At 45.2% G+C, this 25,905-nt stretch overlaps 1 protein-coding gene across 2 annotated transcripts in view; it reads left to right on the forward strand.

Moving 5' to 3' along the window:
• The window catches only part of MKS1 (MKS transition zone complex subunit 1), a 389,790-nt gene that overhangs the window by 290,255 nt on the left and 73,630 nt on the right, over window positions 1–25,905 (forward strand). For both annotated transcript variants that reach the window (XM_078679578.1, XM_078679577.1), the window contains exons 10-11: window positions 4,034–4,076; window positions 6,254–6,316. In XM_078679578.1, the coding sequence (XP_078535704.1) occupies window positions 4,034–4,076; window positions 6,254–6,316 (106 nt within the window). The remainder of the gene's footprint in view (window positions 1–4,033; window positions 4,077–6,253; window positions 6,317–25,905) is intronic.

Below are 25,905 nucleotides of genomic sequence, written 5' to 3' on the forward strand. Positions count from 1 at the left end.
AATGAGTCACCATTTGGCGGGACCCATCAGGACTCTTGATTCTTAAGGCTGTTTTTCTGATTATGTGTATGTTTCTGATGAGAGAATACAGACCTATTCTCTGGGCCTTGAAAATGCAATTCCCTAGAGATAATGGTACTTGGAGCTGGTCCCATTTGTTGAGTAAAGTGCATCAAGACTCTTTCTTTGGATCCATGTAACAATTTCAAACGTAAAATGTTGACTACAAAATAAATACTCAAAATGTAAACTGCAAAAGAACATCCAATCAAAAATATCCATCTAAATTTCAACCTGGTAAATATTTCCATGTATGCTCAAGATCCTGTTCCATCTATTGTTAGATCAGATTAAGTTATTATTCAAGCTGCATTTGTTGCATGTATAGAGAAAATGCTTGATCGTGGAATTAAGTACAAGTTAGAACTTTTCTAGGAAAATGTTTTTTAATAGTCTATTTATTTTTGGCAGTTAAAATTTTTTTTAGTATACACTCAACCTTTATAATGTATAACTCGGTTGGTCAAGTACGAAGGCACAGTGATTCGGGAAAATTGATATCAAGAGAATTTCTAATAGAATACTCATATTACAGATGTAATACTAGCAGAAAGGCATTATTCTGTAGGGAACCCACAATCAAAAAATGTTTTGTTGTAGCACCATCCATCCACATATTGCTTTTAGTCCACCAATATAATGTCCGTTCAAAAATTGAAGTTCCCAATTTCCCAAGCACATCAGTACTATGGCATTTGCCATTAGCTACCGGTTTCCTCTAAATCCCCAAAGAGCCAGCAGTTCCTCATTATTCCTCACAGAGGGGGAAGGAGCCAAGCTGGCGACGAAGATGGCCGCTTAGGCTCCCGGCTCTGCAGACCTCCTCATCCTGCTACAAGATCCTGCCGGTTATCCTGTGCCTATGAACTCTCCCGGGTAGATGAAATGAAATAACGCTACACCGAGTGAACCCGAAAGTTCCACCTGCTTCGATAATGGAGAAACGTCGCCTTGAAGTTTGCGGCCTACATCAGCATTGAAGCCGGGGCCTCGAGTGGGAGTGCAGCCGGCTTCTAGTTGAACAACATCGGCCATAAGAGTTCGGGAGGAGCCGGTCCACCGGAATGGAAGCATATTTTGTCCGATCTTAACATCAAAGATCCGTATGGATTAGCGCCGAAATGGGGCAACTCAATGACACTACGGCTGCGAGCTGAATAATTGGTTGTCAAAGCCCGGAATATATTCGGCTTGGTGCCGTCTAAACTGCGACCCGATGGTTCCGGGCATATCCTGAAGACAGCTCCGCAATATCCTTGCATGCAGAGGGGTTGGAACGTGTGTCTTTGCTTCTAATTCCACTGGTCTATCCCGAGGGCCCAGGGGTGGACTGTGAACGAAACGTGCGAAATGGCGCTCAATATTGACCTTTGTGCAAATCGGACCCGATCCTCCGAGAGGTCTGGGAAAATTCGAACGGATGACCTGGGACGACATATCCTATCTAAGGGATCTCCGAGACCGGACCAGAATTTCCATGTCGAGGGGGACCAACTAGTGCTGGCCAGGGTTGAACCTACGCTTGGGGCTATAATGACGGCGATCGAGGGTCTTCATCTCTCTCTGACCTGGAAAGCCCAAGACTTGGAGCACAAATTGGATGCCGTGGCTTTTGGACTGGGACATACTGACATAGCTTTCGTTCTATTCCATGCCACTGCGGAAGTAACGACATCCACACTACCCGGACTAATGGCAGCCAACGTTTCCATAAAACGAGCGATGCGGGAGACCCTGGATTGCACATTAGCTAAGGCCCGGGTATTGGAGGTGCCGGTTATGTCAGTGCTCACACTATTGTTGTCGACCGAGGGCAAATCGCACCAGGCGATGTATCGGATGACTCATGCGACGACTCCGGAGTGGTTCGACAAGGTGGCCCTTTCTCTCTTTCCGAACTCAGTGCATCTGGACTTTAAACAACATCCGTGGTTCTTTTTTTTTTTTTTTTTTTTTTGTCCTCATATTCGCCCTTGGTAACCATGTAGTGACGAAGAAGTATTGAAGATGACTGAGGCACTGGCCCAGATAAACTGGGGGGGATTTAAATGGTACCTAAGAGCGTATCCCACAATGCCACGCCTCCCAATTTTGTCCTCATCCAATGGTACCGACAGGGTTGGTTAACTGCTATGTACAACCCATTTTATAGCCAGAGTCGCATATATAGGGTATGTAAAGCAAAAATAAAAGGGATCAAAAGAACATAGAGCGTATTACTCTCCACTACGCTTATCAAAGTTCTCCAATAATGCTCAGGTCGTATGCCCCAGATGTGGTTTAGTAGCAGCATCAGATACACACATGTTCTTCGAGTGTCCCTATATAACATCTTTTTGGAATGAAATCTGTGCTTCCCTTTCACTAGCAATCGATCTACAAGTTAGTCCCTGCCCCACGTTAGTTTTCTTTGGTATTATACCTGGGATTGAAGGTATAAGTAAAAAGCTGGTCTTTTATAGTTGTTTATTAGCCAGAAGAGAAATTTGTAAACGCTGGAAAGATAAGACTCCTCCTCTCTATACAGATTGGCGAGCAGCGATGTTACAGATGTCCAAACTAGATCTGGATAGAGGAGGCAACCAACACAAAAGGAGATTTTGGCTACTTTTGAACTGGTAACTATAGGCCAGAACATTGAGGGTTTTTTTTTTTTTTTTTCCCCAAGTCCTATGATTGTGCTGCTCGGATGGATCATTTGTTCTAACATCCGTGGTTCTTATCGACACTGATGGGACCCATTGACAATCCGACTGAGAAAGCCCAGCTGTTACCGCTCGCTACTGTTCTCTCGAAGTTTTCAAGATGGCGGATGGCGGCTGTCCGGTTTAATAACATTTGTGTAACTGATCGAACGGGTCAAGGCTGAGAACGACCTATCGTTTTAAGACTTTTATTTAAATGGTGGAAGTGCGGGATTCACTTTGTAATGTTGATACCGGGAGGCAGTGTAGGCGAGTAATGCTTGATAGTGAAATGATAATGTATCCGTAATAAGGGGAGGCTTAGAACTGGCGGGGTGGGGAGAGGCCGGGAGCCTGTACGAAGCCCCTCCTCCACATACTTCTTTTAGTATTTGTAGATTAGTTGGGGCGACAGGCACACTGCTAGTTGGGGATTGGCGTAAGCTACATGCAGGGGTGCAGGGTGGGGGGTGGGGTGTTGCGCACATTGCGTTTTTTATTTTATTTTATTTCTTTATTTCTTGTATATCCTGACTCTGTTCTTAGTATTAAGGTGCCGATGCGAGCTCTATTATTTTGATTAGTCCGTTTTTACGCATACAAATGTCTGTACCTTATCCTGTTTATGATCTTAGTATCGAGGGGCGCAATGATCTTTGATATCCTGATTTTGTGGGTGGGAGGACCTGTGGGTTGCGCACATTGATATTGGATAACTTCGCTTGTTTTATAATCCTGATTCGTCAAACGTGTGTTAGAATCTCAGTGTCCTGCTTTAACGACTGCCGATATTGCGATCTTTCAATTGTTAGATTCCTTGTATGTGTTGGACCGCATTGCACTTGATACGCTCTTATTGTTTTTCCGTTTTTTATAACAATAAAAAGATTTATAAAAAAAATATTCCTCACAGCCTCACCATGGCTAGCAACGTTTCAATGTTCCTTTACGTACCCTGACAAACTCTACTCCAAAAAAGATTCACTGTTCCTTAAAGCCAATGTTCTTCAACTGTCACTTAATTTAAGATTTCATTTCCTTTAGCTCCTTAATAGCTACCACTCCTATTTTATTTTACTCCACCTTATCATCTATCGCTACTGTCCGATCCCTTTTTGCTTCCCTTGAGCTAGTGTTCCTACGCCATTTCATTAGCCTCAGAGAAGCCAGTTTGTTCAGTGACTGGATGTGTTGCTGTGGCTGGCGAAGGAGGAATACATGTTGGTGTGTCAAAGTATGATGGAGTGATAGTCTATGCATTCTGTTCATGCTATCTCTTTCTCCTACAGCCCCAGCCTGGCACCCTGCGCCTTCTTATAAATGGCGAGGTAGGTAAGTGTCTAAATTATTACATTTGCTTTTTATTTACTTTTTATTCATATGAAATGTGATATGTTTGAATCCTGGATGCTGCCCCTATGCTGTAATTCTATTTCATGTTTAGTAGATGACTGGACGACCTACGAATGCAGACGGACAGGGGAAATTCAGCAACCCTAATTTTGCTGGACCTGTCCGCCGCATTCGATACGGTAAGTCATGACATCCTGCTGACAAGATTGAGGAACATTGGAGTTGGGGGAATCGCGCTGGATTGGCTCCGCTCCTACCTGAGAGACAGGTGGCAAGCGGTAGCCATCCCTCCATTTCAGTCAAAATTTGTCAAAGTCCCACACGGGGTCCCACAGGGGTCAGCCGTTAGCCCTATACTTTTTAATATATATATGCAACCCCTGATAAGCATCATCAAAACCCATGGCGTCAGCGTAACCAATTACGCAGACGACACGCAGTTGATGATCTCCCTTGATGGTGCTCGTGCTGACTCCCTTGAGACCTTTCATGCCTGTATGTTGGAAATGACGCTTTGGCTCAATCAGAATTCACTGCAGTTCAACAGTGACAAAACGGAAATACTACACTGCACGATAGGAGGAATACCCAAGGGCTTACCCATAGACTTCTGGCCTCCTGAGCTGGGGAACTCTCCAGTACCAGTGAACTCAGTTAGGAATCTTGGAGTCACATTTAATAACAGGCTGAGCCTTGAAACCAATGTCAACAAACAGGTCAGTAGCTGCCTTGCCCTTATGCGAGGACTCCGCAAGCTGCTGCCCCTCCTGCCTTTACAGGTTAGAGCCACCATAGTCAGGAGTACCATCCTCAGCCGCCTGGATTACTGTAACGCACTCTTATTGGAATCTCCTATATATCTCATTTCCAGGCTTCAAAGTGTCCAGGCGGCTGCAGCAAAGCTGGCACTGTCTCGAGAACGAAGATCATCTACTACCCTTGCCCTGGCTGACCTACATTGGCTGCCCATTCATCAGAGGATCCTTTTTAAATCCCTTTGCATTGTCTTTAGAGCAGTGCATGGACTAGGCCCCCAACCACTCCAAAACAAACTTAACTGGTATAAACCCACCCGATCTCTTCGATCCTCTTCCTTAAATCTTGTTAATGTACCCAGGATTAAAAAAACAACCCTTGGCGGTAGAGCTTTTAGTAAAGCGGCAGCTCAATTATGGAATAGCCTACCTATTGACATCAGAAAAACAAGTGATCTATTGCCCTTTCGGAAAAAGGTAAAAACATGGCTCTTCCCGAAAAACTCAAATCTTTAGATCTCGAGTCCTTGTCCCCTATCTACCGCACAGTACTTTTCAGCCTAGGTACCCAGCGCCAGGATGCCCGTAGGGTTGCAGAGCGCTTTACAAATGGCAAAATAAAATAATAATAATAATAGATGTGTGAAACCTGTGGGTCAAAATTACACCTCTGTGTTTGAATTGCATCATTGTATTTCCTTTCTGTATTACTATGTGTCTGTAAAGAGTTCTTGGGTATTGATTTATAGGAAGATCTTCCTTGGAGCCTCTTCCTGTTGAATGGCTCATAGAAGCTGCTTTTTCTTCTTTCATTTACTATTAAGACTCCGGTCTCCTCTCCGTGACTCCTTATCTCCTCTCAGTGAATGCTCACCATTGCTGTATTCTCATTGTGGATATTCATAGTGACTGCTCCTGTCCTCAATGACGCCTCCTCTCTGCCTGCTCTCCCAGACGCTCCTTTCTTCTCTCCTCATCTCTTCTTTTCTTCACTAACCCTTTATGTCCTCCATGCCCCATCATAGACTTCAGTGATTTGGCCTAAAAGTCCTTGTCTTCTCTTTTAGATTCCTCCTCGTGCTCCAGAGCCCTTGATAGTCCTCCTTATTGCACCCTCTCATATTTTTCACTATTTCTTAGGGCATTCATTAACTTCACATGAGAACTCTTTGGAACTGTTTTCGTTTCATTTAATCTTCAGCTTCATACCTCTTCCCTCTTTGTGACTATTCCACAGTGCTCCTATGTCTTCTCAATAATATGGCTGTTCCTCGCTGCCCTTGGCTCCTCTGTGACTCATCCTCACAACCCTCTCGTTTCTCCCTGACTATTCACTTTGTGGCCTCTAATGAATATTATTTCTTAGCAATAATTCCTCCTAATTTCCATGTGTTCCCTCAGTTTCCGCACAGGAATACGACTTTGAGAACCTCTACATCCACTTCTTTATTGAGTTTCCTAAACGTAAGTAAGCATGATTGCTTCTGTGTTTGTATTGAACACAATTGGTTTGTCCAAGTTTGAGAGTTTACTAGGCATGTTAATGTCTTTCAGTTACTGTAAACTGACACTGAAAATGTCACAATTCTGTATAGTGTCTTTCTGTACTCTCAATGGGTACTTTACATTTGATAATAAAGGTGTGCTTTACATTGCATATGTAATGTTTTCCCATTTGGTTAAATGTTTCTTATAAGTTGGGTTTTGTCGATACAGATGATGCATTTTGAAGGCTATCTTGTAGATAGTCTCCCAACAGCCCACATAGTGTAGTTCACTCCATTGCATCTTGTAAAAAATATCAAAGAAGGTCTCTGTTTGGAAAACTACACACCATATACATACTCACCTTGGATTACAGGATAATGAATCCTTGTTTCTGCTTCCCTTCGGAGCATACCAAATCCATTGTCTTTCCCTTCCTGATCTCAAAAGATTTTCATGGAATAAAACTTGTTTGAAAGGGAGCAGTGCAATTTCACTTACTTTGAAACGATTTTAGGATAGCAGTGCAATTTGACATAATTCATTGACAAGGAAAAGTCTATATATGGTATATAATGCAATGCTTTGGTGATGTGTTTGAATTCAGAGGGCATTTTACCAGGCCTTGTGTTACAGAACTTAATATGAGCTTTGCTTGTAGAATTTATGTACTTCACGTCAACATCAACCTGGAACTTTTGCCATTATATTCATGTTATAAAAGTCAAATACATTTTAAATATTCAAATGAATGCTTACATTTGTTTCTGATTTGTTTTTATAAATGTAATTATGTTTATTATTTTTGTAAATACAATGAAATACTTTTTAATAAAACTAGAGTACATAACAGATATAATATTTTAGTAATCATATTTAATATCAACATAATGACGTAAAAAGTAGGAGGCCAGAATAATGCTTCAAAATCTTTATTTACTATGAATTCTGTTAGGTCGCGGAGTAGGAAATATATTAAATTTACAATTGCAAATCAGGTATGTAATTAAACAATGCAACAATTTAAAAAAAACTTTAAAATCTTATGGCACATTGTAACATTAATAATGAAATACTTTAAAAAAATGTTTACTGGCATTTGCATGCTTTACTGTCTATCTCATGCCAGATTGCTTATGAGCAGTTTGTGTCATCACTTCTGCTTCTTTTGTGTTGCACACTTATACATCCTGTACTGATATGTTGCTTTAGTTTGAAGCATCCTTACTTTCTGGGGCTGGTGTTATATCACTTGGAGCTACTTGTTAAGTTTGTAAAACTGCAAGGACATTGGTGACTTGCACCAACCCACATGCAACGTCACCACTGTTATGACCCATTTTTACATGTAAATTAACGGTGTGTCTGAACTTTACAGAAGTAGCATTAGCAAGACTGTTTATCGAATGACTAAATGCATCAATATGTCCTCTCAGTTGGCAATGTCTACGTCTTTGCACCTTGTCATTGTTTATTGTGGTGGAAAATAAGGCAAGCACAGCCTATCTTGAATGTTCCTTATTTCCATATTGCTCTGAATAGATGGGAAACCATCATTAATGCTTTCCCTTAATGCATTATAGCTTTCTTATAATGCATTACAACATTAATTTATACTTTTTTTTAAATGTTGTTGAGTTGGTTGAGACTAAAACCTCACCTGCAGTGTTTTTATTGGCATGCATATTTAAGAAGTTCCTTAATGAGAGTTTGGAAATAAAGTCTCAAATCAACATGGAACTGCTTTTGTCTAACATATCGTTGTATTCTTTGAGTGTCTTGTTAAACATTCACTGGAGTATGCTGGGATAATTCCTGGTGGATGAATTGTTGTGTATCTGTTACTCCCCGCCCCCCATTTAAAAAAAAACACATATATATATATATTTTTTTTAAATTATTAAAATAATTATATAGCAAAACATGTATACAAATCTCTTCAGGAGATCCAGCTCTTTGCCACTGAACTTGCGCCACCTCTTACTTGCACCTTCTTCCCTTGGTGGATTTGTGCTGTCCATAATTCACAATGATTCTGCAGGATTAGAGGGGATTGCTGTGGATTGTAAACAAGCTCTCCTCTCCAGTTGGTTGTCCTAAGCTGCATGGAGCATGTGCTGCATTACTTCCTGGTTGTGGTGTTATCATTTGCTTCGAGTTATTTGTTCACAATTTGCGACTACATTCGCAAATTGCAAATACAGCTGTAAACGTTTTCGCAAAATAAGAAATCACTATTACACTTCCTATTTAATGGGTGCCCACCACCAAGCAATCCCCCAGCCTCTAGGCTTGCTCTGATTGGGCAAAGTTACTGACAAAGGAAATTCCGCTGTGGATAAGGAGTTGACAGGACTTTCCAATTAAGGGGGCAGTGGTAACATCCATATACATGAAATCCTTTGCAGTAATACTGGAGAAATTAGTCTTCTCCCATAGAAAATGTATGGTTACCTACAACTCAGGCATGCACTGTGGCCATACATTACAGCAACAAATCCTGTGCCAGAATAAGGCTGTATTGTTTCAACTTACCCTCAGCCCTAATTTCGGGCAGCCGTATTTTGCTACGATAAACTGAAATTTATATATATGCTACTGGAGTTTTCCACTATTTTTAATCAAAACATATATTTTTTTTAACCATGCCCCTTTGAGCATGAGTACTTATCGTTGGTCTTGGAGGAATAGAACTATGCCACACTTGGAGAATTTCCATATGAACTACATTTATGCTAAATTAATCTAAATGATAATCATTTATACACATGCTGGCTGTCCTGAAAATCTTTTTGGCAGCTCACTCTGGGAACAGAAGGAAATGACTAATCATAACATGTATATTTGAACGCATGACGCCATAACAGTGGTTAAATTCGTAGCATTTCAATAGTGAGGAACATAATACCTGAAGACTAATATTTACCAGACGTCTGTCGTAACAGGCACTCTTCCTTTGAGTCGTATGATAACGTGATGGTGACAATATGTTGCAAAATCTTTTAATGGGGTACACTAAAAGTGGAGCTTTTCAGAAAAAGGTGTTAAGATCATCTATCAAAAGCTATTTTATGCTTGCATGGATGACCCCATGGCACGAGGCTGAGGCCACAAAATACCTCTATGGGTTAAGTAGAAAAATGGGGCTGTGGAAAATAGGTACATCCTGGCCATCTCAAGGAAAAGGTCTTGCTGTAGTCTACTCTTCTCATCCTTAGTATGTGTATCGTTTTGTTGCTGTTTGCGGGTCGACTACAAGTACTGCCCAAATTGAGTGTTTTGTCTTTTTTGGTTTTTTTTAAAGTAAGGCAGAGAAGCACAATTCCCATGACCCTGCGTCTTGGCTCACCTCAGGTGTCCACAAACAAAAGTTAAAAGCCTGTAGTAAAAAAATGCATCAAAATAAAAAAGTATGAGGAAGGAAAATGGAGTATAATTTGTCAGATCAGACTGCATATTAATATGTAGTGGTGTAGATAGGTAAAACGTCCACGCATTTCTTCACATAGTATGTGGAGGACAACATTTGAATTAGTGATACATATTAGGTAATAATAACATAATACGTATGTTCCTTAAGGTGACTAATGCGAATGTTTGGTTACACATGAGTGTATTTATCATTTCTGGCATGAATGAACAATAACGGTGAAAAAGAATAAAATACTTCAGGGAGGCGTTCTTGGGAGGTAGCAGGATTTGTTAGAGATAGACAAAGTGTTCATTATCTTCAAAATGCCTTCAGTCCATAATGTATAGTATCATGGTTTGGTATAGCAGTTGCATAGGTGTACGTATATTGATAAAATAGGTCTGTGGACAGGTTGAGGCGCCCGCAAGGGGGTGGCGGTGCGCACCAGCCCGGAACGAGGTCAGGCTAGGCCCCGGTGTGGCTAGTGAGCTGGGAGCCCCCCAACCTGAACCTCTTGCCTTGGGGACTGAAGCTTTTTCTCCTCCCTCCCACCTTATATTCACGAAGGAACGTAGTCCCCTCTAGCTGGGACATCCAAATATATCCTGCTCTTCCAGCTGCGGGATTTACGGCGGCATAAATAGACTGCTGTCTGACTGGGCAGGGATACCCATGACTGCGACCCCTGCACTAATGAGTGTGACATACCAACAACCTCCACCTACAAACAGAACACAATATACTGCTACATGGGGCCGGATCCCCGGCCGTGGACCCTGGGGTACAGGCGGGCGCAGCTCCTGACAACGCTATACTACTAGCAGCCATAACTCACTCACTGCATCTAGCATGAAAGATGTGGTTACTACAATAGAAAATAAAGTAGATACCCTCAAGACTCTTACGAGAGGTCTTACAACATGCATTGAAGATGCTGTGGGACGTGCCCACAGGGATAACCTCCACTGCATGGGCTTTCCAGAGGACTGCGAGGGCGACGACATAGAAATGTTTCTTGCTAAGTGAATTGTAGACTGGATTCCATCTGGGACTTTTCCCCCTGCTTCATAATGGAGCGGGCACACCGCACCCTGGTGAGGAAGCCCCTTCCAGACGCTAAGCCTCGGCCCATTATTGCTAGGGTCCATAATTTGCATGACCGAGACAATATCCTTAAACATGCCAGACTGCAAGAATCTCTCTCCTTTGAATCCCAGCACGTCCTGGTATTTTCAGACTATACCAGACTGGTTCAGTAGTGACGTTAATCCTTCGGGGTGGCGAAGGCTCGCCTTTGAGACCTCAAGATATCCTATGCGCTCCTGTTCCTGGCCCACCTCCAAGTTGTCTGACTCCCTCACACTCTTTTTTGACACCCAGAGGAGGTTTTTGCTTCGACAGACGAACAGATATGTATGAAGCTCCATAAGCCACCTCACTTTAATTCAGACTCCTCTTCTAGTGATCTACTTCAGCAATCGTCCAAGCCTAAAGAGAAACACTGCCATTGATCGAGGTTGTCTGGCAGTCCAGGGCTCGCAGCAAAGACCGAACAGGAGCCCCACAAGTTTGAAATATAAATGTACACTGTGGTGTCGTGTCCCTGGCTGCTTGAACCGAGGCAAATTACACTTCTCTACCCGAACAGATAGTATGAAGGCATCTTCGATGGGGTACACAGCTGGAGAGATACACTCCGTTCCCTCCAGAAAGACTCTATGTTAATGGGGTGGTTTACCGGCATCCATTGGACCTACTTCGCCGCCGAGCTCCATTGGGATTGCGGCGGTGTTCCTTCCGCAAAAGATGCATCAACGGTTTTGAGGTATGCAGGTGGGGGGAGTTTGGGAAGGTTTCATTGTTATTTGTGTTCTTTTACCAGTGTGCGATATAAGTGCTCCCCATGCAGCAACTGTGTTCAGGAATTGTCCCTCCAGTGCCATTCACCCTCCCACGTGGCTGATGTAGATACCAGTATTCCACGGGGTAGGCTCCAAATTACGAGCTGATATGTTCTGGGAATCCCAGACAAGGTGAAGTAAATGGCGGTACTCTGGCAGGCTAAATGTTTAGGGGCAGACATACTGCTACTACAAGAAACACATCTCCTAGGCTCCAAAACTCCATGTCTGTCTTGATTCGGCTATGTCCAAACATTTCACCCAGGGTTCACTAGGGGATCACTGGGTGTGTCCATGCTTCTCCATCGCAGAGTTCCTTTTTAACTCCAGCTGTCATGGGTAGACACACAAGGTAGATACGTCTCTGTGACAGAAACAATACATGGGGAGCCGGTAATCCTGGGCAGTGTGTGCCCCCCCCCCCCCTCCCTCGCACCTTACCCAAGCCCTGGTGGAGCGGGTGATGGATATCTGGGCAAATTTACCTGCAGGATTAGCGGTACTTGGTGGCTATTGGAACAACATTATGCACCCTAACCACACTAGATGGTGCACGACCGGAGTGATGGGGAGGGGCGTGAATCGTGCCTGGAGCCCCTAGTTGATGTGATGGAATGGGTAGATGTCTGGAGGGCACTCCATCCGACTGAACAAGGCATTACATGCTACTCCCATGTCCATGGATCATTCTCTTGGCTTGATTATCTTTTTGTACCTTCTAGCCATATACACATAGTTTCCAACACCTGATATTGCCCAGAGGCCTCTCGGACCACTCTCAATTGACACTGGGACTTCGAGTAGGCCCAGACCGTCTTCCTTTCATTTCATTTGCTTTATTTCGATAATTTGGATCATAAAAGCATTGAATAACATATGTGCAAAGAGTTAAAAGTTAAAGTAATACAAGAAATCAGTTGCTACATAGATGGTTGGTAAGAACATATTCAAGCAATGCACCTGGAGCATATTATTGTATCACAAAACAAGAAATGATTGTCGGCGTAACTGTACAATACAAATCCTAAAAATGTATGACTAAAATCGTTGCTAGTTAAAATGCATGAAGTTACAACGAGTTAAAACGTTACAAGGCGACCAATGGACTTGTATGAAGTGCCGGTGCATAGAATAAATTGTAAATAAAAGGTTGTCGTGGATGGAAGTTATTTCTCTGTATGACCTAGTATGAAAAATTAGGGCGCCCCTCGTACGGGTTTTTGCCTAACTATCCACCCATGGCTTAAAAACTTGGCCACGCCACAAACAAAGGAAGCTTGTGGGTCAGATTTCAGAATGCGCAGAGCCTCCCGATGATCACGGGTGCCCATGTGTCTACAGATTGGTTTCAGCCACTTTGACCGTGCGATATTATAGGCCGGGCACGCAAACATAACATGGGCGACGCACTCCAGTGGGGCTCTGCAGCAGGGGCAGCCTTCTGTTGTCTGATTTGGTAGGCGCAATGTTCTTGTCAAAGCATGGACTGGAAGTTTGCCAAGCCTAAAGTGGATATACAATGCCCTGTCTTGTGGCACTTGAATTATATCCAGATGAGGCTCAAATTTTCTGGTCAGCTTGTGGTTAAAAAAATCTTCGGTTAGCATGTTGAGTTCCTGCCTGTCTACCCAGTCCCAGAATGCACGTTTAAGTTCTCTCTTATTTGGGGGGATTTGGCTATCCCACGATTCCTTGAGGCCTAATGATAATATGGTTTTCCTGACATTTCCCATCCATTTAACTGATCCACATCTCTGCTCATCACCTCAGTTAGTACTGTTGGGTAGTTTGTGAGTTCTTGAGTGTCCTTTACGCGGATCGAGAATAGCAATGGGTGCAGTATGGAAATATCTCTGAATGATCGCCTGCCCATATCGTACATTAGAGGTGTTAGTGGGACATTGCAGGGGAGCATCACCAAATCCCTCAGGAACTTATGCTCGGATTTTCAGATGTCATCTACATTATCGAACCCCCACAACTCTGCTCGGTACAAGGCTGAACTAACTGCCTTAGCATTGTAAACCGTGAGGGCCGGGGCGACTGGCCTGCTATACGAAGAGCGATGTTCTTTGCCTAGTGCCCCGACCACACGTTTATGGCTCATAAGCATCCATAGCATTTTGTCTGAGAGTCGAGCACCAAGTCAAAGGTCAAAGGTGCTGACTCTCTCCAGTAGGGTACCATTCGGCGTACGGTTGTTTCTGAAAGATTTTGGGGGGTTAAATGTCATAAGCTTTGTGTTAGAGGTGTTGCTGACCGGCCCCCGGGAGTCGCAGAAGGATTGATACCGGTTCATTAATTTTTGTAACCCGGCTGGGGTCTTCGACACCAGCAAGGTGTCGTCGGCAAACAGGAGAGAAATAAAGAGAACAGGGTGGGAGCCAAAACACAGCCCTGGCGGACTCCCCTGCCAACGGGGATCTTTTCCGTCAACTGACCTTGAGCCCCCCATCTCACCTGTGCATAATTGCCCTCGTGGAGCCGGACCAGTAAATTGAGGGTCAGAGGGGCAATGCCTATTTCTCTAAGGATCTGCCACAACCTATTCCTGGGTACCAGGTCAAAGGCAGTCTTTGGGTCGATAAATACGAGCTAAAGACTGCCCTTGCCAATCGTCACAACTTTCTAGTATATAAGGAGGCGCCTGACCACCTGATCGATCGTTCCAGTGTTGGTCCTGAAGCTGGCCTGGTATTGAGAAAAGACATCTTCCTCCTCTATCCAAGATTGGATTCTCTCTAGCAGCACCCTGCCAACCACCTTTTGCATTGCGTCGATAAGACTGATCGGGCTGTAATTTGCGGGGTCCTCTCTTACAAGATTCTGGCACTGGGCAGCTGTCGGCTATAGCATTGATCAGGAGCCGAATATACAGTGACCAGTTCGTCGGGTGAGCCAGAAATAGGTCTCCGGGCAAACCATCTGGTCCAGGAGCTTTGGCAGGGACTATCTTCTTTATCACTGTTTCAATTTCAATCAGGGAAAAGGGTTCACGAGCATTCTCTTCTGGAGGAATGTCTAGGGGGTTGCGTGACCCATCCACACATACATCCTCTGTAGCGGAATACAAATCTCAAAAGTGGTCATACCACTCTTGGCTTGTGATGTGGTTGGGAAGTGTACCTAAGTCCCTAATATTGCCCCTACTCACTAGGGTCCAGAATAGGTTAGAGTCTTTTGCAAGACTGGCATCCTTTAGATCCTGCCAGTGCGATTCATCCCACATGACTTTTGCTTTGTGCAAAGTGGCCCTGTAGTCTTTTCTTGCTGTCTTGACCAGGGGGCAATTCTTGCTTCTAATTTCTGAAGCTAAAGCCTGCCTTTTAAGAGTGCATTCTTTTGTATACCATGGGTGCAGATGTTTTAGAGTCACGCGTGGTTTAGTACACTTGCTGGGTGCTTGAAAGTAGGAACTCAACTGTTCCATTGTACGCAAATGAATGGTAGGGACTGCTGCCCGGCCACCTGGATCTGCAGCCTGAAGCTCAGAGATGTTCGTAGTGAGGGCTAATCAAATGCCCGCTATTTTGGAATCTTGCAAGGAGACCTTATGCCATTTTAGGAACCTTTTGCACTTAGGGGGAACGACCTCGGTGATGGAAACTAGAATCCGAGTGGTCTGGGAAAGGTGTGTTACATCCCACGGGATCTTCATGTTCACACAGAGGGGGTTATGGGCACTATCAATCAATCAATCATGTCATTTGTAAAGCGCACTAATCATCAACGAGGGTCTCAAGGCGGTGGGGTGGGGAATGCTGCTATTGCTCGAAAAGCCAGGTCTTGAGGAGTTTTTCTGAAGGTCAGCAGGTTTTGGGTCTGCCGTAGGTGGATGGGGAGGGTGTTCGAGGTCTTGGCGGCGAGGTGGGAGAACGATCTGCCACCGGAGGTCGCTCCTCGCAAGCGGGGGGCTGTGGTGCGGGCGAGATCCGCGGAGCGGAGTTGGCAGGTGGGGTTGTAGAAGCTGAGTCGTCTGTTGAGGTACGTGGGTCCGGTGTTGTGGAGTAACTTGTCTGCGTAGGTGAGGAGCTTGAAGATTATCCTCTTGTTGACCGGGAGCCAGTGCAGGTCTCTCAGGTGGGGTGTGATGTGGCTGCAGCAAGGAATGTCGAGGATCAGGCATGCAGAGGCGTTCTGGATGCTTTGGAGCGGTCTCAGGAGTTTGGCCGAGGCTCCTGCGTAGAGGGCGTTTCCGTAGTCCAACCTGCTGCTGACGAGGACCTGGGTGACCATTCTTCTCGTTTCAGTGGGGATCCACTTGTAGATCCTGCGGAACATGCAGAGGGTGTTGAAGCAAGAGGAGGAGACGGTGTTGACCTCTTTAGTCATGGAGAGTGTGAAGTCTAGGATGACCCCTGGTTGCGTGCGTGGTCGGTGGGTGTTGGAGCGGTTCCCAGTGCGGTCGGCCACCAGGAGTCGTCCCAGGCCAAAGGGGTGGATCTGAGGATGAGGACCTCCATCTTGTCAGAATTCAGCTTCAGTCAGGTGTTACTCATCCATTCAACGACGGCCTGCATTCCTTTGTGAAGGTTGGTTTTGGCGGTGTGGGGGTCCTTGGTGAGGGAGAGGATCAGCTGGGTGTCATCGGCGTAGGAGATGATGTTGAGGTCGGGGCGACGTGGGCGAGCGATGCCATGTAAATGTTAAACAGAGTTGGGCTGAGGGATGAGCCCTGGGGTACGCCGCAGATGATCTCGGTGGCTTCGGAGCGGAAAGGGGGGAGGCGGACGCTCTGTGTTCTGCCGGAGAGAAAGGAGGTGGTCCAGTCCAGGGCCTTCTCTTTGATCCAAGCGTTGTGGAGGCTTGTTCGTAGTGTGTGGTGGCAGACCGCATCGAAGGTGGCTGACAGGTCCAGGAGGATGAGGGCCGCCGTTTCTCCGTTGTCCAGCAGGGACTTGATGTCATCGGTGGCTGTGATGAGGGCAGTCTCTGTGCTGTGCTTGCTGGAAGGGTCCAGGATGTTGTTCTCCTCGAGGTAGCGGGTCTGTTGTTCGTTGATGGTATTCTTGATGACCTTTGACGGGAACGGGAGCAGGGAGATGGGCCGGAAGTTCTTCAGGTCCTTGGGGTCGGACTGGACTGTTCCCATGAGGCACAGGGTCAGAGCTGATTTGCATATAGCCAGTGTCTAACCCAGGGTGGTGTGGAGTGCAAAAAAACGATGGATTTAGGCCCAGATCCTTGTACTGGGGTGAATGTATGACATTGTTCTACATTCTGTCCATCAACTGTGTTTTTTGCGGTCCTTGGGGTCCGCCTTGGGTTTTTTGAGTAAGGCGTTGATCTCGGCGTGCTTCCAGCTCTCCGGGAAGGTTGCTGTCTCGAAGGAGGTGTTGATGACTTTCCGGAGATGGCGTGCGATGGATGTGCTGGCTTTGTTGAAGATGTGGTGTGGGCATGGGTCTGACGGAGATCCAGATTGGATGGAGTTCATGATCTTGCTGGTGTTGTCGTCGTTGATATTGGTCCAGGAGAGCAAGTGGTTGGTGCGGATGGTGGTTGTGGGGGCGGAAGTCTCAGTGGTTGTCGGGGTGTTTGTGGCGTTGAAGCTGTCGTGGATGTGTGCGATCTTGCGGTGGAAAAAGGTGGCCAGCTATTCGCACAGGTCTTGCGAGGGTGGGACGTCATTGGTGTTGGAGCTGGGGTTGGAGAGTTCCTTCACGATGTTGAAGAGCTCTTTGCTGTTGTGCGCGTTGTTGTCTAGGCGGCTTTTGAAGGAGGCCTTTTTGGCGGATCTGATGAGGTGATGGTGTCTGCGGGTGGCTTTCTTGTGGGCTGCGTTACTGTCCGGTGTTCGTTCACAGAGCCAGATCTTCTCCAGCTTTTGGCAGGTTTGCTTGAAGGCCCGGAGGTCTTCAGTGAACCAGCTGGCTTTCTTGTTGATGTGATTGTAGGAGAGTTTCTTGATCGGGGCGAGGGTGTTGGCGCAGTCGTTGATCCACTGTCTGAGGTTGCGGGGTCGGAGGGTGGGCTCTGGGCGAGGGTGGTGGTTAGCTGGTTTTCGGTGACTTTGCTCCATCAGTGGCGAGGCATCTGTTGGGTGCGGTGGTGCATGGTGAGTTTCTTGAAGGTGAAGTGGATGCAGCGATGGTCGGTCCAGTGGAGTTTTGTGGTGTGGTTGAAGGAGGCGTGGTGGTACCTACGACCATATCAATCATTTTCCCCCAGGGCCTTACCTCTATCAGAATGTAATCAATACGTGAGGGGCAGCTAACTCTGTTAAAAGTGTTTGCCCCCTGAGTGTCTGATAGAGTTCTGTCATTAGCTGCTCTCAGGCCGAACTCCATAGTGAGTGCATTTAATTGGAGGGCTAGTTGAGTCCATCTCTTGACTGGGGGTATATTAAGTGAGGGGACTGCCCATTTTCTGTCCTCTTCCTCAACCCCCAGCATGTCCTCTGTGCTCAAAGGCGCAAATGTACAATTAAAGTCTCCTGCAACTACAATTCTAGCGTGAGCCGAGCAACTGGCTAGGACTTGTTCCAGTGTCGTAACTTTGGCGATGGATTACCCCCCTTGGTCCATCTAATATATACATTAAACAAGTCTAGAGTACCCCCTCCTCTAGGTCCATTGATAGTGAGCCTCAACATGTCAGGGCTCATGACTGGCTGCAAGATGGATCGGCAGCCCAAGACAATGCTCACCCAGATTATCAATCCTCCTGAGGGGCGCCCTCTCCCCATGGTGGTAGCTGGTAAACAGAAGCAAGCATAACCTGGCTTCTATAGAGGGACCAGACTCCAGGTCTCCTGAAAGATACAGATATCGAATCCCTCTATGATTACGTTCCAGTTGGGAAGTAGTAGCTGGCTCCAAGCTGGTGGCAGTTTGGAGCCAGGACCGAGCTAACATTTCTGCTAAGGGTAAATTCACTGGGCGGCACAGGGGTGAGTCTGAGGATGTACTAAGATCTACCTCCTGAATTCTCTGTGCATTGTCAGCGAGGTTACTTGAGCCCTTCTACCCTGGATTGCCTATCGTTAATTTGTGATCACTGCAAGAGAATAAAATGTCATAGGAACCACACTCGATGTTTAAGGGGATTATATTTTGTTCCCGGTATGATTGGGATTCGTTTTGTAGTCAGTCAACGGCTTTGAGGGATACCCCTCCCCTTGGGTTAACAGGTGTCGTCCCCTTCTATAATGGTTGAGACCCGCCTAAACTGTATGGCTGAAATACCGGGTTGACAGGTACGATAATCAAGTGCGAGGAGATTCAGCCAATTCTGCGTTAGACATAGTGAGTTCAATGCAGTCATAGGGTTGGGCAGGGGACCAGCATCTCCGTGCCATAGTGATATTCTCTTGTATCACTGAGCGGCAGCCCCTGACATGGCGTATCCAGTGTATGGCCTTGTTTATTAGGGAATCTTCTCCTTCAGGGCCATTCATTGAGCCAAGCCTGGGGACATTAACCATGAAGATTTTTGGGGCATGCGGCAGGGATGGGGTACATGGATGGAGTATCTGCTTATGAGTTCTCTCAGAGATATGCGGTGTTGATAATAAGCTGAGGGATACGGCGTGAGCTATGGGAGCCCGGGAGGGAGCTAGAGTACAATGATTTTTGAGCCTGTTAGTGTTTGGGTTGTGTAGATGTGCAATTTCAGAAGCTAGGGGGATGTAATTAAAAGATGGTAAAGGAGGTAGAGGAGCACCGCAGTCCAATGTACTCCTATTGTTACTAGACCACCTGCTAGCCATGTTTGTTTGTGGGTCATGAGGAGGCAAGAGGTTTGCATGCTGTTGGTCAGGTAGGGCCTTCGGGAGTAGGGATTTGACTAGGGTAGAAAGTTCTTCTATCATGTGTCTCAGGGTGGCTATCTCAGACCTAAGATTACCAATAAGTTGGGGAGTGTCTTGCGGTGCCAAGCATTGCTCGTCGTTGGTTTGCATTATGTGAGATGGCTGGGGCGGTACATCTTGACATGTATCAGGCTTATCCGACAGTGGTGCAAATCTATTTGTGCAAGGGATAGGGGGGGCCAGGTTGACACTCGTCAGGCCAGGTGGGAGATTTTAAGAGGTGAAGATCCCTGACTTGTACTGCTGACTGCACCCCTGACGTGGTATTACTATGGACGGGAGTTCCCTTTCTAGTCTGTTTGTGGAATATTATGGGTATAGTAGTTGGGCGGGGAGAGCTGTTAGCATTACAGGGCGAGCAGGCTGTCGTTGGGGGGCACTGTTGGTTCCGTTACTAAGATGTCCTCGCATTCCCTAATCAAGTTGTCGATCCTGTCCAGCACACAATTATTGGCTGCGTGTTTGCGTGATTTCCTTGCCTTTTTCCCCTTGCCTGTCCCGCTACTTGTTTTCTACCCCTATTCCCTTCATAGCTTTCCTTTTGACCATATTTTAACTTGTGTTACGGGCGATTACAACTGTTCGCAAGTGATTGACCCCAAGGTGGCTTTTGTCCAAACAGCAATCAGGTGTGTAGACCAAATTTTTTAGTTGTCATAGGTGCTATGATGGGCTGGTCAGTCGTACAATCAAGACAAAAAGTTCTGGCAACTTGGTTCTTTCAGGTGATTTTTACTGTACACCAATCCTCTCGAGCATAGTGTGAAGTGGTACAGTACCTTACTTGCTAGCAGACAATGGCCAGCAGTGATGCAGTCCGGAAGTCAGATGAAAGGGGGTTGACCGTGCCCTGCCTCTTCCAGGCAAGGAAAGGCCTGCCCTAGGCGGGTCCAGCGCCAGTTTTTAAAGCGCCTCCAGGTGCTTGCTGATGATGCGCGCGGCTCCGGCTGCGACTGCAGTGTCGCCAGATTGGGCTATTTCCCGCACAATTGGGCGACATTTTTCCCAATTGTGCGGGGAAAACCCATGCCTGGCGGGGGGCTAACTTTTGGGCTGGTATTAAGCTTGTGTGCACATTTTTTCTGGCTTGGGCGGGCGCCGACCACGATGAGGCCGTGGCGTGCGCCTATCACAGTGGCACAGAAGGTCCGGTGGCAAATGAGCGCGCAACCTGCGCTGACATCAGAGCAGCACAATGCTAATCATTGGTGGAGGACCCAAGACCACACCCACACTCGTGTGAATTGTAAAGTGCCGCCAAGACACACCTTGCTTTTATTTATTTATTTATTTATTTATTTATGCATTTTTATATAGCGCGGACTTTACCCGAAGGCGTCAGAGCGCTTCACATTAGGAACAGAAATGAAACATAATGAGAAACATTACAAAAGAACAGATTGCAAAAACATACGTTACTTACATAAGGTAATAGTGACAATTGTGAGTAAACAAAATACATGAGGTAGTAAAAACTGTGAGCAACCAAAAATACATGAGGTAGTAAAGGTAATAGTGACAATCGTGAGCAAACAAAATACTTGAGTAAAGATTGTGAGCAACCAAAATACATGAGGTAGTAAAGGTAATAGTGACAATCGTGAGCAAACAAAATACTTGAGTAAAAATTGTGAGCAACCAAAATACATGAGGTAGTCAAAAGTGCATAAGAGGAAATGAAAGTGACAAGTGTGCAGTTATAAGAGAAAACAGAGTATAATTAGAGGTATAGTCCTGCAATAGGTGCTAGACACTCAGGCTCAGGAACAAGCGTTACGTGGGCAAGGTGGCACTTGTGCAAGTATCAAAGGTAAAGACATGTGAGTGGTAGCAGCCGTGTGTTGCAAGGGCAGTATCAATTTGAGTCCCCAGGGCTTTCAATCTTGTAGTGCGCGAAAGCGCTACCAATGATTGACAGCCGTGCCTGTTCCTGAAAATACTGGCTGGGCGTGACACACGCGCTCTCTCTTTCGGAGTTTCGGCGCCTGTCGGGGCAAAAGCCCTGGACGACTGTAATGAGGCACAGGTTTGGAGGCACAAGCTGGCCGTGGAAAACGGGGCTTCCCGACCTGTGCATCTGGACATCGGGCAGTGCCCGGCTGAGGGATAGATCGGGCAAGATGAGCAGTGTCCCGTGCTAGAGCTCGGACTCTTCGCACGGCCTCCTTTTGTGTCCTTTGACTGTGCATCTGGGCACCTCACGCACCACGCTGCTGGTCATCAACAACCCCAATGCTGAACCGGTGGATGTTCAGGTGGAGCGTGTACCAGAGGAGCAAGGCTTCAGTCTGGAAGAGCGCAGGTAAGAGCTCACCAGCACAACGCCGGGCGGTGCTGTGCACGGTACGTCCTTGCTGCACATCTAGTCGTCACAGGACGACTTCCCAACTGGTTCTCGGGACTCCAACACAGACTTCTCGGATGCTGCCTCACTGTTTTGAAACCCGCTAACAGCAGAGCTCAGAGCAAAACCCACTCCGTCTCCAGCATCCTTCCAAAACACAAAAAATTCCATCTATTCGAGCTGTGTTTGTCTAAGGATATCTGCCGTTCACTGCCAAATTCTAATACTTGGGGCTCTTCTCTTCTCCTTCAATGAATACCTGCCTGTTGATTATTACTTTCAGATTCAGAAGTTGTCCTTTTGATTGTGCTTAATGATAAAAACTGGTCACCATGTTAATCTATCCCAAGATGATGATCTTGTTCACTGTATACTTATTTGTTCCATGTATAACTTTTTGTGCTTTGCGCTATATAAAAATTGACAAATATATTGCTAATTATTTTAAGCATTAGAGTATCTATGCAAGATGACTGAAAAACACACAGTTAAAAGTTCAGTTATGGTTCTGGCTCCAATGTGTTAAACCCATCAGGGGTAACAAGTGATATATGAATGCAAACCTTTCTTCCCCTTTTATCCCTCTGCTATCCTTCTCACTCAAAATAAGTGACTAATAACCACCACTGAAATTACTTTCACATTTCACCATATTAATTCACCACTAATCCTTTATGGGCTCCCGGAGTAGCGTGCTTCAACACCCCATCAGGGGTAACAAGCACTATATAAACAAACCTTTTTTCCTCCTATATTCTTCTGCTATCATTCCAAATCAAAATAACTGACTAACCTATCCACCACGTAAAATGTACTTCCATGTTTCACTATACTAATTTAACACTAATCCTCTATGGGTCCCAGAGTAGCGTGCTATTCGCCGAAAAAGTGCTTTGACACCTCGTATGGGGTAGTAAGCGCTATATAAATGCAATCACAATTACAATCCCTTACCATAGATACCCTGTTGGATGCCTCTCATATCCCTGCCAAAGAGACCCTTACTTAAGCGTCTCTCTTCCTCGCACTCTGTCATTGCTAGATTCCCTTCTTCGAGTCATCCTCCTCTTCCAACGTCCCCTACTGTTTGTTAGTTCTAGTGTTGATCCATGCTTGAAATGGTCCACAAAGTGATAAATGAAATGCTTGAATTAATCCAGTCACTCGTTTTTTTGCCCACTGTGCCACCTCAGTTTTGACCCGGCCATATGCAAATCATGTTTCACACTGATCCTTATGGGAACAGTCCAGCCTAAACTGTCTGGCCAGGTCCTCCCTGAACCGGAACCCAAGCAACCTAGGAGGAGTCTCGGCCTAGTTAGGGCTTTTCATCCAGGTATTGTGTGGTTCGAGTGAGCCTGGGATGAGCATCACACTTTTTGTTTAGCAAATATTGGAAGTCTTGTGATGTACTATTAATTTATTGTTCCATACACATAAGTGGCAGGTTTATGTATGCCTATGTCTGGCACTCCTGTGCTTACAGTATGCCATGGTGTGGTATTTTAATTTTTCTTGTTTTTACGGTTTCTGTCCACTTGCAAGGGGCAATATGATGGTGGACAATCTGTTTGTTGTTTGCTCTTAGGCATACAGTTTTTGTAATATAATTACAAGATCAAAATGGAAACTTAAAAATGCAGTACTAATAGAATCTGTTGTCTGAATCACTCACACCAGCAGTTGGACAAACTGAACGCATTAAGCTCCTTGATATTGTTCAATATCAGTTAGCCCCAGATTTTGGTAGAGATGCATATTTTTCTGGAACAGTGTCAAAATATGTTTAAAACGATTATCAGTTTCTTCTTACATATCCAGAGTATGTATATTTATATATTTTGGTAAACATACACTACTGTCTCTAGGGGCAAAGAAACTTCATAAATAATATTGTAAAGTGTAAGAAATTGGGTTATTAGTTGAGAGCAGTGAAAGCCCCACTCGAATAATAAACACAATCCTTGTCAGGGTGAGCCACAAAAGGCAATAAATACATTTGTGATTATCCCACTGGTAGATTGGCATAAACGCCATCAGTCTAAACTTGAAAGCAATGTGTAAAATAATTATGCAGCACTCCAGCAGTAATAAAGTGAAACACAATTCCAATTCCAAATCAATTTACAAAATGGAGCAAATTTGAATTAATAAAATGACAAAATCCAATTAGTAGAACCTAAGATGGGTCTAAGGTTCACATGACAAAGTCACAGTGAGGACTGGTCTTAAAAATGAGTAGCGTTAAGGCAGGTGCCCAGTTAACTCTCTCCCACTATCTGTATATTGAAGAGAATGTATATTTGTCCTTACAATTGTTTCTGATGACTATTTCTGCATAATTTGAGATTTGCTACTTTGGGCTGGTTTTTGGTCTGGAACTGGTCTGCGTTGGGCTGGATTTGGGCTAATATTTGAGCGGTTTTGGGCTTGGAATGGATCTCAAAATTTGGCCACACTGGCCGCGAGGAATCCTGGAGCCCGCGCTGGTTTTTAAAGCGCCTCCAGGCACTTGCTGATGATGCCCGCGGCTCTGGCCGCGAGGAATCCTGGAGCTTGTGGTGCACCCAGAGAGAGAGCAAGGCACAAGGAGCAGATGGCAGGCAGCAAGAAGGCTGAAGCGGGTCCTCCTTTCTGCTACCGCCTCTCTCCCTGGCACTTGCAAGATCACCTATACAAGACTCACACGCACCAAGCCTATTTTGCCCTCAATACGGCGACCGCTGTCTCGAGTACAATCCTTTAGAAGGCCATAAAGCCAACCCTTCATGGTGTTGATATCTCTTTCTGCACAGCGAACCGTAGACAATACCATGATAACGTTTACAGGTGGAAGCTGTCATTCTGACCCTTGAGCAGCGGGTGGGGGGTAGGTCTGGAACATCGTCAATTGGTTCTAGCACAACAACAATATCAAGAGGAGCTCTTAGAAGAAGCGAGATGTGCTTGGCTGGCTTCCCACAGTCTGATTTAGCAGTGGGGTGACAAGTCTGCAAAATTGCTGCACCGGCTGTGCCAACACGCGCTGAAACCAATTCAGATTCTGACTGTTAGCGATTCCGGCTGTACTGTACTCACTGATCTTGCAGAGAGCGCTAATAGTTTTGCAGCTACTCTAAGGCACTGTATGTCAAGAGCAACACCCTCCCCGACGCCCAGATACAGAGCTTCCTTGCTATAGACATTGAACAAGGATTGTTAGACCAATGGGTGTATCTCTCCCAACTCTGCCTCCATGGTACATTGATTTTTTTAATTATGAAAAGGATCTTAAGGTGTTTGTACCAAATATTTATGTGGCACAATCTTTTTTGAATGCTGTTGGCTAATTATGGATTTGGGTGTTTTTTTTAAAAAAGGAAATGCGTGAACATCCCAACATTTTTTTCACATAGGTATTTTAAGCGCTGTCGGGTTACTGTTTGTGTTCCCTCTATGCCTCCGGTTATATTTGCATCTCTAGTTTTTTTGGGCCAGCTGCTTTGGTTGCAGGGGAAAGGTGACGAGGAATGATGTGATTCGTCTATAAAATGTTGTAGTAACATAATTCTTCCGCTTACGAAGGCCGCAAGTTCTCCAGGTTATTAAATCCAATATTCTAAATGTCCCGAAATGAAAATAAAGCACACACATGCTAGAGAGAAATATTATAATGGTGTAAAGCTCACTTCTTCTAAGCCCCAGGGACTTTCAGGTGTTTGTGATTTGTATGACCAGGCAAAGGATAGGAATAAATGTAGCTCTGCATGGAAACCTTATAAAAGCTCAAATATTGAAAGCCTCTTTCAGAGTCACCTCAACATGAAATTGATAACACCTAGGAACGCATTCTCTAAAAATAATGAAAACACAAAAAATGTTGGATTCAATGATTACAGAAGTCTCGATCACTGTCAGTCAGTCGATGCCACATTCCAGTCTTTCAATTTTGTCCACTTAAGGCAACATCATACACTGATCAGCTACATTCAAATCTGCATTGGTCGTGCTCTAGTAAGAACTGTCCTGTCTGAACTGCCAGGCCAGGTTCTCTCTGAACCGGAACACAGCAACACCTAAATGGGCGTCAGTGAGGTATAGCTTGAGTCCTGGTGCATA

Source organism: Lissotriton helveticus, chromosome 3_1, assembly GCF_964261635.1.
Source record: "Lissotriton helveticus chromosome 3_1, aLisHel1.1, whole genome shotgun sequence".
Taxonomy (NCBI): domain Eukaryota; kingdom Metazoa; phylum Chordata; class Amphibia; order Caudata; family Salamandridae; genus Lissotriton; species Lissotriton helveticus.